The following is a 14753-nucleotide window of genomic DNA, read 5'->3' as shown; positions in this document are numbered from 1 at the left end:
GGGGTTTCACCATGTTGGCCAGGCTGGTCTTGAACTGCTGATTCGTGATCCACCCGCCTCAGCCTCCCAAAGTGCTGGGATTACAAGCGCGAGCCACTGCACCCAGCCGATAAGTTGTTTATTTGACAATTATCAAAGACTAAATTGTCACTTTCTAAAATGCTTGCCTGAAATCCAGTCTTTCTAAGCAGTCTATTTGCCCCTCATGCTCCAACCAATAGCCATGGGAAAGTTTTTCCTCTCTTAACCAAATGTGGGCTTGTTTATTGATTACTGTTTTTTGTTTGTTTGGTTGGTTTTGAGATGGAGTTTCACTCTTGTTGCCCAGGCTGAAGTACAATGGCGCAATCTCGGCTCACTGAAACCTCTGCCTCCCAGGGTCAAGCAATTCTCCTGCCTCAGCCTCCTGAGTAGCTGGGATTGCAGGCATGCGCCACCATGCCTGGCTAATTTTGTATTTTCAGTAGAGACAGGGTTTCACCATGTTGGTCAGGCTAGTCTCAAACTCCCAACCTGAGGTGATCCACCCACCTCAGCCTCCCAAAGTGCTGGGATTACAGGCATGAGCCACTGTGCCCGGTCTATTGACTACTGTTTTATCGCTTGCTAACTGAAGTTGTCCTTTTCACCTTGACTGTGAATTTAAGAGCAGCCAAGTCAAATTTTATCTCCAAGTCTTGGACCCATATATCCAATCTAACTCCATCTGGAGGTGTCCCAGCCATTTCAAATCCAACATATTCAATATAAGTCCTCTCCTCTTCTCCCACAACCTAATCCTTTTCTGATGGTCTCCATATTAATGAATGGCTCCATCATCCACCCAGTGGCTCAAGTTAGAGACTAGCATCATTATGTTTTTTCCCTCCTCATACATGTTACACCATCTCCTTGCCTCTAGCATCCAATCCTGTTCTAACTCATAAATGGCCTATTGCCGGGCACAGTCGCTCATGCCTGTAATCCCAGCACTTTGAGAGGCCGAGGCATGCAGATCATAAGGTCAGGAGTTCGAGACCAGCCTGGCCAGCATGGTGAAACCCCATCTCTACTAAAAATACAAAAAATTAGCTGGGCATGGTGGTGTGCACCTGTAGTCCCAGCTACTCAGGAGGCTGAGGCAGGAGAATTGCTTGAACCTGGCAGGCAGAGGTTACAGTGAGCAACCTCTTTTTTTGTTTTTGACTGTGCTTGTTCCCTAAGGAACAAAGCATTAAACAGGAAAATAAATCACCCTGTGTTCCTAAAAGGGGATGGCAGAGTGGGGACAATGTGATGAGCCGCGGGGCTTTCAGAGCCAGGAGCGCACCTGTGACCTGGGGCACTGGTTCTCAGGGGAGCTGTTCTGCCCTTTGGCAGTATCTGGAGACACTTCTGATTGTCACAACTTCAGGAGAGGAGGGTGCTACTGGCATCTGGTGGGCATCTAGCCAGGATGGTGCTAAGCACCCTGCCATGCCCTGGAGAACCGCCCATGACAACAAGCAGCCTGTCCCAGGTGCCAATAGTGTGGAGGTTGGGGGACCCTGGCTTAGAGGAAAGAGGTGATAAACCCTTAGATCTTTGAAGGAGGCTTCCTAGGGAGGTTTACATGCTCTGGCAAGCTTCCCGGTTCCCGGGGCCACGTCCTGGATCCTGAGATGCTCCCAGACTTCACCCTCCCGGAATTTTGCTGTATCTGACACCACTGGCCACTCCCGCTTGCAGTTCTTCTTCCTGTTGGCTTCCAGGTCGCCACCTCTGCTGGCTTCTTCCCAGCCCCCTTGTTCCACCTCTCTAGCTGCTTCTGATCTCCTGCACTCCCTGCCCCTGAAACCAATGGTCTCTGAGTATGTGTTGCCCTCTACACTCAAAAAGAGTCCAGGCCAGGCATGGTGGCTCACGCTTGTGATCTCAGCACTTTGGGAGGCTGAAGTGGGAGGGATCACTTGAAGCCAGGAGTTTGAGACCAGCCTGAGCAACACGGAGAAACCCTGTCTCTACAAAAAGCTGGGCGTGGTGATGCATGCCTGCAGTCTAGCTACTTGGGAGGCTGAGGTAGGAGGATGGCTTGAGCCCAGGAGTTTGAGGCTGCAGTGAGCTGTGATCACACACTGCTGCACTCAAGCCTGGGCAACAGAGCGAGACCCTGTCTCTTAAAAATAAAAATTGGGCCAGGGCAATGGTTCACACCTCTAATCCTAGCACTTTGGGAGGCCAAGGCTGGAGGATCACTTGAGGACAGGTGTTTGAGACCAGCCTGGACAAATAAGTGAGACCCCCCGCCCCGACTCATCTCTATAAAAACTTAAAAAATTAGCCAGGTGAGGCCGGACATGGTGGCTCATGCCTGTAATCCCAGCACTTTGGGAGGCCGAGGCGGGCGGATCACGAGGTCAGGAGATTGAGACCATCTTGGCTAACATGGTGACACCCCGTCTCTACTAAAAATACAAAAAGTTAGCCAGGGGTGGTGGTGGGCACCTGTAGTCCCAGCTACTCGGGAGGCTGAGGCAGGAGAATGGTGTGAACCCGAGAGGCGGAGCTTGCAGTGAGTCGAGATCGCACCACTGTACTCTAGCCTGGGCAACAGAGCAAGACTCCATCTCAAAAAAGAAAAAAAAAATTAGCCAGGTGTGGTGGTCCCAGCTACTTGGGAGGCTGAGGTGGAAGTATGGCTTGAGCCTGGGACAGAGTCATGATCACACCACTGCACTCCAGCCTGGGCAATAAAGCAAGACCCCGTCTCCAAAAAACAAAAAATCCATAACCATATCCTCATTTTGTTTCCATATATGTGTAGATACACTGCACACTACTGCACCACACACAAAATAGAAGGAATGTGATGGAAAGTGGGAGCAGAACTGGCTACATCTGCCTCGCTCATCCCCTTGAAGGCCACCTCATTAGAACGTGAGGTCCTGCCCTCAGCCAATGTTGGCCCTGAGGCCATCTCCAGCCCCTCCTGAGCGCTCCCCTCCTCCTTTCCTGTTCAGCTGCTGGCACCCGACCCCTTATCACCTAGGACCAGCCTAGATTACTCACAGCCAAGCAGGCGCAAATGCAGCCACCGTTGCCGCTGAGAGTTCTGGAATCTGTCACCTCCTTGTCAGTGCCATGGGTTCTGGTTTAGGCCTCTGTCATTTCATGTCTGAGCCGCTGGAATAACCTCCTAGTCTCCCCCTCTCTAGGGGAGTGGGGATCTATTTTAAGACTCAAATGTGACCTTGTACTTCAGCCGTTTGAAGTGAGACAGGGCGGTCCCTTGGCCTCACCTTCCACCTCGGACACCTGTGCCGAGCCTGTGGCACGTGTCCCTGTACCTAAACTCACGGCAGGATGGGTACCCTGGCAGTGGGAACAGCCCGTGCAGAGGCCCCGGGGAGGGAGTGAGCCGGGTCAGGGGGCTGAGTAAAGACAGGTTCTTGACCCCACGAGGCTCCGTGAGTGACTCTGGGTGGGATGGAGGCTTTAGCAGGGGAGAGATGGGACCTACTTGGAGCGAAGGCCACTCTAGTTGCCATGGCCATGAGGACAAGCAGGGGACCGTGGGAGGCTGCTGCTGTGGTTCAGTTGAGACAGGACTTGGGTGGCAGAGAGGCAGTGGACAGGGCAGAGCCGTGAAGTCACCCTCCCAGTACATGAGAGGAGATGTCTAAGCCCAGTCCCTGGTACCACTCCAGCCAGGGGCAGTGAGGAGAGCAGAGGGGAGGGCCACAGGACGACCGTGGGGCATGGGGAGGCCGGCCTCTGCTGCGAGAGCCCTGAGGCAGGGGCGATGGTGCCTCTGACCTTCCCTGCCCCTCCAAGCCCTCTGTCCTGCTGGAAGGAGAGGCCAGGAGGAGACCCAGGTGCAAGGAGCAGGGACAGGACTGGGGGACAGTTGGGGACCTGGCCCAGGGTTGGGGGCACACCTTCAAAATCACCCCTGACCCGTGACATGGCTGCTGACCCCCAGCCCTACCCCATGACTGCCCCTCAGCAGGAGAGTCCGTTTCTCTCCCAAAGAACAGGGCATAGTCACTTCCTGATGCTAAAACACTCAGCGTTTCCCTAGAAACAAAGGCAGTCATGCAAACCCAGAACAAACAGGTTGCGTGCAATTGCCCGTTGTGCTTCAGTGGGCTGCGGTCCAGCTTCTAGAGGCCTGAGTGTGAGGTGTGTGCACATCTGGGGCAGGCACATGGTGCCAGGGCAGAGGAGAGGGCAGGCTGCGCCTAACTTCGTCTTTCCCCGCAGGACCTGGCCTGGGCCATCAGCTACTACATCCGGTTCTTCGTCACCTACATCCCTTTCTACGGCATCCTGGGAGCCCTCCTTTTCCTCAACTTCATCAGGTGCCTGGGCTTTGCTGGTTCATCCCTGGGCCCTCCACTGGCACCGATGAGGGCTTTGGCATGAGAAGAGGCTCAGACGGCTCCACTTTGCCCAGGGACCTCCCATCCTGGCCCCTTGGCAGGGGCTGTCCTGGGCTGTTGGGAGAGTGCATCTGTTCCCACCATGACCGGGCCCCCCAAGGCCCCTGCGCTGAGCTGTGTTCTCTTGCAGGTTCCTGGAGAGCCACTGGTTCGTGTGGGTCACACAGATGAATCACATCGTCATGGAGATTGACCAAGAGGCCTACCGCGACTGGTTCAGTAGCCAGGTAGGGAAGGCAGGGCCAGTCACCAGAGCGGTGCAGAGCCTGGTCCCGATGTCCATGTCCTGGCCCCAGATGCTCTGCACCTGTTGATCCAGGGCTGTGCTGGGCCTCCCGGGGCTGCCTGTGTCCTTCTGCTGGGAGCTTCAGGGCTAAGCAAGAAAGGGTGGCAGGAGTCCCCCGGAGGGACAGTGGGGCATCTGGATGGGCTGAGGCCATCAGGCAGGACGGTATGATGTGGAGGGGTGACCTGGAGACCCTGGGTAAGGCTGGGCTCCCTGGGAATGAGGCCGGGCCCTTAGGCCTTCCTTTGTTCCCTGACACTCATCTCCTCCACTGACAGCTGACAGCCACCTGCAACGTGGAGCAGTCCTTCTTCAACGACTGGTTCAGTGGACACCTTAACTTCCAGATTGAGCACCAGTGAGCGCAGGGCTGCGGGGAAGCGGGGAGACCCACAGCGGGAGGGAAGCAGCCGCTACCCCATCTGGGCAGAGCGCAGAATGTGGGGGCCACCTCTTTGTCTCTGTGACAAGGTCTCTGCCCAATCTAGAGCGAGGTTCCCAGCCAGCCCCGCTGAGGTCAGGGGAGGGGCTCCCCTGTGCCATCTCTGGGAGGGGCATCCTGTGCCCCTTGTCCTGTGCCACTTGGTCATAGTGATAACCACCTCCCTCTACGTGGGCCTGGGATTTTGTAGTTACGGAGCCTGCACACGCACCTCATGACCCTGTGAGGCTAGCAAGGCAGGGCTTGCCTGGAACATTGGCTGAGGGACTGCTCTGCTGCCCCTTGTCCTTGCCTCACCTCTTGTCACTGATTTTTTTTTTATTAAAAAATAAAAAATTTAGAGACAGGGTCTCACCCTGTTTCCTGGGCTGGAGTGCAGTGGTGCTTTCTTAGCTCACTGCAGCCTGGAATGCCTGAGTTAAAGCCATCCTCCCACCTCAGCCTCCTGAGTAGCTGGGACTACAGGTGCATGCCACCATGTCCAGCTAATTTTTTATTTTTTTACTTTTATTTATTTATTTTGAGACAGAGTCTCGCTCTGTTGCCCAGACTGGAGTGCAGTGGCACCATCTCGGCTCACTGCATCCTCCACCTACCGGGTTCAAGCAATTCTCATGCCTCAGCCTCCCACATAGCTGGGATTACAGGCATGTGCCACCACGCCCAGCCAATTTTTGTATTTTTAATGGAGATGGGGTTTCACCATGTTAGCCAGATTGGTCTCAAACTCCTGGCCTCAAGTGATCCACCCACCTTGGCCTCCCAAAGTGCTGGGATTACAAGTGTGAGCCACTGTGCCTGGCCTAATTTTTTATTTTTATCTTTTGTACAGAAGGGGTCTTGCCATGTTGCCCAGGCTGATCTCAAACTTCTGACCTCAAGTGATCTGCCTGCCTCGGCCTCCCAAAATGCTGGGATTACAGGCATGAGCCACTGTGCCCCACCTCACTGCCTCTTTTTCTAGCATCCTCCAGCTATTTCATTTCTTTTTTGAAAAACATGACACTTTGTCTCTGGCTACCCAGTATCTTCGCAGCTCCGTAAAGCACAAACGCCCTCCTGCTCACGGAGGGCTGCACCCTCCCCTCCACACACATGCCACCCCACTGGGCACACACGAGGAGCCACACTTTGAGCCTGGTCCTGGGTGTGGACAGGGTCTCCGAGGGCCCCAGCCAGCCTCTGCCCGGGTGGTGGGAGGAGGCGGGAGCAGCATGGCCCTCTGGAGTCCTCACGTTCTGCCCACCCCACATGCACCTCAGCCTCTTCCCCACCATGCCCCGGCACAACTTACACAAGATCGCCCCGCTGGTGAAGTCTCTATGTGCCAAGCATGGCATTGAATACCAGGAGAAGCCGCTACTGAGGGCCCTGCTGGACATCATCAGGTGAGGGGTGGAGGTCCACAGGGGCTGGGCCCTGGGATCACCCATGGTGCAGACAGTGGGATCACAAGAGGGGCTGGGCCCTCCTGGCACAGTTGCCTACCAGGGCACCTGCCTTACCCCTGAGCCTGTGTTAGGAGCTGTTGGGCTTTTCTCCCTGGGCTGCAAGAAGACCGTCCCTTTCTGCATTGGGTTCCTGGTGGGCTCTGAGCTGACAGCCCCGAGGCCCAGTGGCAGTGGCAAGCCCTGGTTAGGGCCAAGGGGACGTACCTGCCACCTTAATGATGGCCTCCTCAGCCCCTGCACTCCCTGGGGCTGGACCCGTCCTTGTCCCTGACCCTCGTCCATCCCCAACTTTGCAGGTCCCTGAAGAAGTCTGGGAAGCTGTGGCTGGACGCCTACCTTCACAAATGAAACCACAGCCCCCAGGACACCGTGGGGAAGGGGCGCAGGTGGGGTGATGGCCAGAGGAATGGTGGGCTTTTGTTCTGAGGGGTGTCTGAGAGGCTGGTGTATGCACCACTCACGTACTCCACGTTGGATCTTTCTCCCTTTCTCCTCTCCTTTTTCCCTTCACGTCTCCCGCATAGCACCCTGCCTTCATGGGGCCTGCCCTCCTTCAGCCGTCAGCCGTCAGCCGTCAGCCATGACCCTCCCAGGGCCTCCCAGCCCATTCTTCCAAGGAACAGAGATTGGTGGCCACAGTGGGTGGCTCTGTCTTACCTCCACTCTCTGCCCCTAAAGGTGGGAGGAGACCAGCGGTCCCTGGGTCTGGCCTGTGAGTCTCCCCTTGCAGCCTGGTCACTAGGCCTCACCCCCGCTTCGGTTCTTCAGATGCTCTTGGGGTTTCTGGGGGCAGGTCCTAGTCAGGCAGGGCCCATGACCCTCCGGGCCTGGCTTCACTCTCCCTGACGGCCGCCATTGGTCCACCCTTCCTAGAGAGGCCTGCTTTGTTACAAAGCTCGGGTCTCCCTCCCGCAGCCGGGATCAGTACCCAGGGCCTCTCTTAAGATGACCAGGGCCCCGGGCCTGCGGGCACAGCCAGCCCAAACCTCAGGCCCTGGAAGAGTCCTCCACCCCATCACTAGAGTGCTCTGACCCTGGGCGTTCATGGGCCCCATTCCACCACCTCCCCAACTTGAGCCTGTGACCTTGGGACCAAAGGGGGAGTCTCTTGTCTCTTGTGGCTCAGCAGAGGCAGTGGCCAGGTTCAGGGAGGCGCCAGCTAGCCTGGAGGCTCAGCCCCACCCCCCAGCTTGTCCTCAGGGTGTCCTGAGGTCCAAGATTCTGGAGCAATCCGACCCTTCTCCAAATGCTCCGTTACCAGCTGGGCAGTGCCAGCCAATCCCTGGCCATTTGGCCCCAGGGGATGTGGGCCCTGCAGGCTGCAGGAGGGCGCTGGAGCTGGGAGGTCTCATTGCAGCCCTCCCCATCTTGGGGCTGCTGTGTGGACGGTGCTGCCTCAGGCACTCTCCTGTCTGTACCTGCCCTTACTGTGTTTAACCTTTTGCTCCAGGATGCATTCTGATAGGAGTGGGCAGCAGGGCTGGGCCTTGTGACAATCTGCCTTTCACCACATGGCCTTGCCTCTGTGGCCCTGTCAGGGAGGGCCAGGGAGGCAGAGCGGGAGGGAGTCTCAGGAGGAGGCTGCCCTGAGGGGCTGGGGAGGGGGTTACCTCATGAGGACCAGGGTGGAGCTGAGAAGAGGAGGAGGTGGGGGCTGGAAGTGTTGGTAGCTGAGCTGAGCAAGTGAGAGGGGAGGGAGGGAAGTCCTGGGGGGATCCTGAGCTGCTGTTGCAGAATCTAACCCACTAATCAGTTCTTAGATTCAGGGGAGGGGCGGGCACCAACAACTCAGAATGGGGGCCTTTGGGGAGGGCGCCTAGTTCTCCCAGCTCTAACCAGCCAGGAGGGACCTGCAGCTAAGTGTCTGGGTTGCCATGGCAATGGCATGCCCCCAGCTACTGTATGCCCCCGACCCCCGCAGAGGCAGAGTGAACCCATAGGGAGCTGATTGTAATGTTTATCATGTTGCTTCCCCACCCCTAAATTTTTTGAAATAAAATAAGTAATTTTATTCTCACTTCCTGTGTTTCCTGCACGCAAATGCCAGGCCATGGTATTGGGTGATAGAGGAGGCCCTCCTCGCTGGGCCTGGGTACCAGGAGGGGTCCCCACACTTGTATTTCTCTGTATCCCCTCCCTCCCCAGTGGCCATCCCACCCGCCTCTCCCTGCTGCCTCTGAAGTTCATTCTGGGGCCCAGAACTTGGTGGAAATGACCCAAAAACATTGGCCCATCTTCCTCCTCTCAGCAGCCGACCCCAACCCAATTCTAAAACGGGGCTGGGAGCCACCTCTCAGCAACTAACCCCGCCCAAGGAGGGTGGCATGGAGGGCTTCGCAGAGACCCTTCCTAACGTCCTTACTCCTCAGATGCCTCCCCAAGTGCAGTCCGCCCTCCCAGCCCCGGGCCAACCGGCTTCCACAGAGTGCCAGGCCAAACACAATTCCTGGCCTCCTTGGAAGGGGCTGAAGAAGGCCGGGCGCGGTGGCTCACGCCTGTAATCCCAGCACTTTGGGAGGCCAAGGCGGGCAGATCACGAGGTCAAGAGATCGAGACCATCCTGGCCAACATGGTGAAATGCCATCTCTACTAAAAATACAAAAATTAGCTGGGCATGGTGGTGCGTGACTGGAGTCCCAGCTACTTGGGAGGCTGAGACAGGAGAATCGCTTGAACCCGGGAGGCAGAGGTTGCAGTAAGCTGAGATCGCGCCACTGCACTCCAGCCTAGCGACAGAGCGAGACTCCATCTCAAAAATACATACATACATACATACATACATAAATACATAAATAAATAAAATTAAAAAGGGGCTGAAGAAGGCTCTGGAGGCTGATGATTCTGTCTTGTGGCTCCTGTGCCCCTATATGCAGTGGCTCATTTAGAACCCACAGGCTGTCGGGAGGCTGATATCCTAGCCCAGGGTCACCAGTTCATAGGCACAGAGACTGGGTCCTAGGTCTGTCTGACCCCAGAGCTTGGGAAGAGTCCAAAGGAACACGCCAGGGGCACTTGTACAGTCGGTCTCCCACGGACCCCCATGCTGCTCCGTCATCTCTGGGATGGCTCTCCTGGCAGGGCTAAGCCTGGGAAGGTGTGCTAAGGAAGGGCCAAGAGGCACTGGCTAGTCAACACCTCGGGGCCTCCCCTTGGCTTTGTAGTTACTCCCAGCAGGGCTGGGGAGGGCTCCTGAGTAGACCTCAGCCCCCACCTGCTTCCCCAACCCCTGCTTTGCCTGGCCGAAATCCAGCCGGGTAGGGACAGCCAGCAGACTGGGTTGCGGTATGTATGGCTCCCCAGTGGCCATAGAGTGTCCTGAGTAGGGCCTAGCATTACAGAAGCCCTGAGCGAGGAGGCAGACACACCCCAGATCCACCAAGTGGCTCTGGGGAGTCCTTTGCCCTCCCTGGCAGTCCACAGGGGCATGCTAGAGAGGCCCCAAGGATGCCATTTTCTCAACACCCACCTACCCTAGGCCTTTCACTCCTGGTGGACCCACTGACGGCAGCCTCCAAGGTTGCAAGACCCTGGCAAGCATGCCTCCCACCCTCTGCCATGTGCCTGTGACCCGCCTCCAGGATGGCGACCAACCCAGGCCTCCCAACCTGCCAGTCGGAAATCCATGGGTCCTTCACCCATAACAACCAGGGGGCTTGGAGTTGGGGATACTAAAGGCCAGATGGACGCTGGGGCTATGAGGGCACCAGGTAAATCTTGACCCAGTCCCACTGGACACTTGGAGCTTCTCTGTGACTTCCCCAGCCCCGCCCAGCCTCACCTTGCCCTTGAACACTTCTCTGGGTCAAGAAGCTGAGGACATTCATATCTTCTCTCTGCTTAACGGCCCCCTCCTGTCCCTATACTCAGCTGACCCCCTTGCTAACACACCCAGAATTGGGAGTTTAATCCCTGTCCCCTGCCAAAGTCATGGTGCCCCAATATTCAAGGCCCTGGGTGATCAAACCCCAACACCTCCATCACAGGCGAAGAGGCTGAGCCCAGAGAGAGGACAGCACTGGTCTGAGGCCACACAGCAGCAGGATCCTGCTCCTAACCCGCAGGCCCCTGGCCACCTCTCCTGCACGGAAAAGGCTGTTCCCAGACCCTGTCCCCATCACATCAAATGTCAGCTCCCAGGAGGCCCAGCGGCTGGCTGGAGGGGTGGGGGCAGTGGAGGGCAGTTAGTCTCTGTGGAGGAGATAAGAGCAGGGTAGCTACACAGATAAAAGGGTATCAGTTTTGTGGGTGGTGGGGGCATCTGCAGCGCCCCAAGCCTAGGCTGTGTGTGTGTGGGCAGGGTGCGTGGTGCTGCGGCACCACAGGCGGATCCTTGGGGTGTGTGGCTGGACACTCTGAAGCCCTCTGTGCCTACTGGGAGGGGAGAGGAAGCGTTTACTCACCTGGGCCAGGGCAGAGCTGGCAGCCACTGGGGCTGGGCTTGGGCTGCCATCAGGAGCGGCTGGCCATTGCTTGTGTGACACAGTGCCTCGGGCCCATTGGGACTCCTCAGCTGGCCCGGCTGCACTCTCCCCTGAGAGGTGTGCCCCTCTGGACAAGAAGCTGCCTCTCAAAGAGTCCCTGTTCCAACATCTGAGAGGGAAATGGGGTGCCGTGGGGGCTGCTGGCCCCAGGCTGAAACGCCACTGCCCTTGGGACTGGTTTTCCTGTTTTGAACCAGTCTGGCTTCATGTGGCCAGTGCATATCCAGAACAAGCAGCCACCCACCGCGCTGAGATTTCAGGATCACGTCCCCGTCGTCCTCCACCATCACACGCTGCTTTGGAGTTTAAAGGCATTCAGGTCTTTCTTCTACATTGTCCCATTCAAGAGCAAGTGTCCAAGAGAAAGAGTGACAGCAGCCAAGAGCTTGGAACAGGCCAAGCTCCCAGTACTCGCGGTGGCTCATTGCCTGAGGACATAGTGCGGTGGGGGGAGGAACCTTGAGAAGCCCACAGCCTGTCCTGTCACAAACAGGACCCCCTGCCCGCCGCCAGCTACTCCCAACATGCCAGGCAGGGGCTGGCTCTTGGGCATCATCATTTCCAACATCTGCCTGGGCTGGGAGACCCGTAAAAACGTTAACGATCGAAGGAACAAACCAACGCTGCGGTGACGGCTTCCCTCGGGAGCTGTTTTTCCTCTGGGCCCACGCCTCTCGTACAGACAATAAAAAAGGAACACGGTCTCAGAGGCTCAGAGGTTCCACCAAAGCCTCTTTCCTTTTACAAACCTGGCCCCAGTGCACTAAGCCTTTGTTCTGCGTCTAAGAGACCTACAGATGGAGAAGGGGGAGTTCAACTCAGAACTGAGGGTGACCTTTTCCCAGGGGATCTAGCATGGGGGCCAGTGGGGCAAGAGCAAAGATTCCCCTGCCAGGGATGGATCCCAGGCAGTCCAGAGAAACCTAGGCGTGGCTGCTGAGGGCGGGGCCTCCCAGGGGTCCCGGAAGCAAGTTACCAGGGGCAGCAGGGAGCACGGCCGGCCCCACACTGGCGCAGATGCTCCCGGCGCCTGTGGGTGGCGCTGCAGGCTCGGCTGTTGTGGGTCGTCGATGTTAGCATCTCCCTGGAGTGCCTCGGAGCCAGCGCACAGCCATCTACCAGGGTGTGGACGGAGGGAATGCCATTCGGAGCCTGCCCTGGCTCAGGGCACCCGCGTGGCACCAGGAGCCAACAGGATTTAAACAGGCAGTGACAGAAAGGGGGCGTCCCCGCAGAGGGAACAGCCTGTGCAGAGACCCTGAATGCAAGGCACGCCCTGGGCATGAGAAGTGTGTGTGTCTGAGGCAGGAAGTACCTTTCAAGGAGCATCCAGTCTTACCCTCGGTTGAAAACTGAGGCTCAGGGAAGGCAAAGAACTTGTCCCAGGTGACAGAGCAAATGGTGACCTTGGGGAATTGGGTTGTGTGCACGAAATTTGTGAATAAACTTCTGAGCCTGCTGCTGTGCCCTTTGGTAAGAGCCTTTCTTCCACCACCCTAGGTACTACTGCTCAGAGGGGTCAAGGAACTCCCCCAAGGTGACACAGCCTGCATCCTGGCAGAGACAGGACTTGCCCCAACTCTACCCCACCCCCAAGTCTGTCTGACTTGAGTGAATCAGGGTGGGGCCGGGTGGCACCCGGAGGAGGGCAGGTATCTCACTCACAACCAAGCTGAAGGGGTTGCCACCCTCTGCTTCCCTGGCCCTACCAGGAGGCCTCTGCTGACACTGTCCTGGGCTGGGAGGCCACAGGGAGCTTTGGGCTGTCTGCTCCTGGGCCTGGGAGATAATGTGAGCTGAGGAGGACTTCCCCCAGTGCTCTCCTGCCCCAGGAGTCAGGGTGAGAGAAACAGGACCCAAACACCCTGTCTATCTGTCTGTCTGTCTGTCATCCTCTCAGAAAACACACACCAAGGTCTCCTGGGCCAGGAACTCATGCAAATTCACTACTCCACTCCATAATACATCTGAATGCATTTTAATATAAAAATAACAGCTTTCCCCCAATTCTTGCTCTAGGAAAATGTGCTACGCTCACCTTCCCTCTACCCCTGTCCCATCAGGCTCAGAGCCAAGGCCGTAGGGCTGCTGAATACACATGTGAGGGGCTGAGGGGAAGATCACAGTACCAGGAGGGCAGGCAGGGCACTGCCAGGCTGGCCAGTAGAGGGGTGGGGGTGTCGGTCCCACCAGGGGCTGGCTTGGCTGCTGGTGCCCTGAGCCCTTCTCTGCCCGCCTGGGTGTTGCCTTCACTGATGGAGGTAGGCATCCAGCCAGATGTCACCAGACTTCTTCAGGGATCTGGGAGGTGGGGGTGGCAGTGGGGGTGGGTGTTAGGATCTCAGTTGCAAGATCCTAACACCCCTGTATCCCCCATGATAAGTGTGAGCGGAGATATCCCCATTCCCTGTGGGTTCCCTTCCCTGGGGCAGGCAGTGATGCGGGGCCCGAGGGTGGGTTGGGAGAACAGCTGAATGCTCCTTCTCTGGAATGGAATCTAGACTGGGGTGAGGGGTGTGGGGTAGGGGAGCTGGAGGGCAGCCAAGGCCAAGTCCAGGCATGAGCCTGGGTGGGCCTGTCCCTCCTGCATCGAGTTCTCCATTGCCTCCTCCTGCTGGGCGCTGCAACCCAGGGACAGAGAGGATGTGGAACCTGCCCACCCGATCTTGGGCCTGATATTGGGCAGTGGACCTGCTGGGAAGCCCTGTGCCAGGCGCTCTAAAGGGCTGTGCCAAATGGCAGGGGCTCACAGCATCAGGCTGGGAGGGATCATGAAGGAGAAGTGGGCGTCTGAATCCCAGCATAGGAAGGAAGGGCACCCAAGTAAGGGGAACAGCGTGTGCAAAGACCTGGAATCTGGCCTCTGTTCCCCACCTCCAAGGTGACCACAAGGGCTGAGCCCCATCACCCCTCACCTGGATGGCTACAGTGTCCTTTGCTCTACTTTTCCACTCCGACTCCTGCCCATCACTCATTCCCAGTAGGGGCAGCTTTCCAAGACACAAGCCGGGCGTGTCCCTTCCCTGAGCGCCTGCGTGCCCGCCTCGGTTATCCATGCCATGAGCTTGGCATTCAGGGCCAAGCGCTTTCTGCCTAAACGTTCTTCGCCAGATGTCCCGTGTCAAGGCCTCTCCCCCGCTCCCTGTCCCTGCTCACATGTCAGCCTGTCAATACCGCCCACCCTACCACCTGATTAAAAACTGCAGCCCCTGCCTGGCCGCCCCCTCCCCTCCCCTGTCTCCACCCTGAGGGGCTTTTCATTGTTCTTTTGCCCATCTCTTGTAATGTACTTATTTGTTATTTTAACTGCTTGCCATTTCCTCTGCTAGAAGGAACATCAGCTCCAAGAGGGCAGGAAGCTCCCTGGAGCCTGTTTTGCTTGATTGTAGGAAAACAGCCTGTCGAATGGCAAGGGCAATGCCATCTTCAAGCAAAACTGTCTGATAACCGATGCTTGACCCTGAGTGCCAAACTCACAGCATAGATAACCTCCTCCCGTAGACGCTTATCTCCAGTGGTCACCAGGTTCGTAAGAACCACCTGCAGGCCGGGCGCGGTGGCTCAAGCCTGTAATCCCAGCACTTTGGGAGGCCGAGACGGGCGGATCACGAGGTCATGAGATCGAGACCATCCTGGCTAACACGGTGAAACCCCGTCTCTACTAAAAAAATACAAAAAAACTAGCCGGGCGAG

The 14753-nt window shown here is 57.0% G+C and overlaps 2 protein-coding genes across 3 annotated transcripts in view; one reads left to right on the top strand and one right to left on the bottom strand.

The window, feature by feature from the left end:
* The window catches only part of FADS2 (fatty acid desaturase 2), a 108298-nt gene extending 99702 nt beyond the window's left edge, over positions 1–8596 (top strand). For both annotated transcript variants that reach the window (XM_011942715.1, XM_011942714.1), the window contains exons 8-12: positions 4222–4319; positions 4531–4627; positions 4965–5044; positions 6391–6516; positions 6876–8596. In XM_011942715.1, coding sequence (XP_011798105.1) covers positions 4222–4319; positions 4531–4627; positions 4965–5044; positions 6391–6516; positions 6876–6927 — 453 coding nt within the window. In that variant the 3' untranslated portion in view covers positions 6928–8596. The remainder of the gene's footprint in view (positions 1–4221; positions 4320–4530; positions 4628–4964; positions 5045–6390; positions 6517–6875) is intronic.
* A 4426-nt stretch (positions 8597–13022) lies between these two features.
* The window catches only part of FADS3 (fatty acid desaturase 3), an 18367-nt gene continuing 16636 nt past the window's right edge, over positions 13023–14753 (bottom strand). The window contains exon 12 of the mRNA XM_011942712.1: positions 13023–13361. Within this exon, the coding sequence (XP_011798102.1) occupies positions 13310–13361 (52 nt within the window). The 3' untranslated portion in view covers positions 13023–13309. The remainder of the gene's footprint in view (positions 13362–14753) is intronic.

The sequence above is a fragment of the Colobus angolensis genome, unplaced genomic scaffold (genome assembly GCF_000951035.1).
Source record: "Colobus angolensis palliatus isolate OR3802 unplaced genomic scaffold, Cang.pa_1.0 Scaffold21, whole genome shotgun sequence".
Classification (NCBI taxonomy): Eukaryota; Metazoa; Chordata; class Mammalia; order Primates; family Cercopithecidae; genus Colobus; species Colobus angolensis.
Note: the sequence above shows the minus strand (reverse complement) of the source record. Positions and strands in the feature narration are given on the sequence as shown.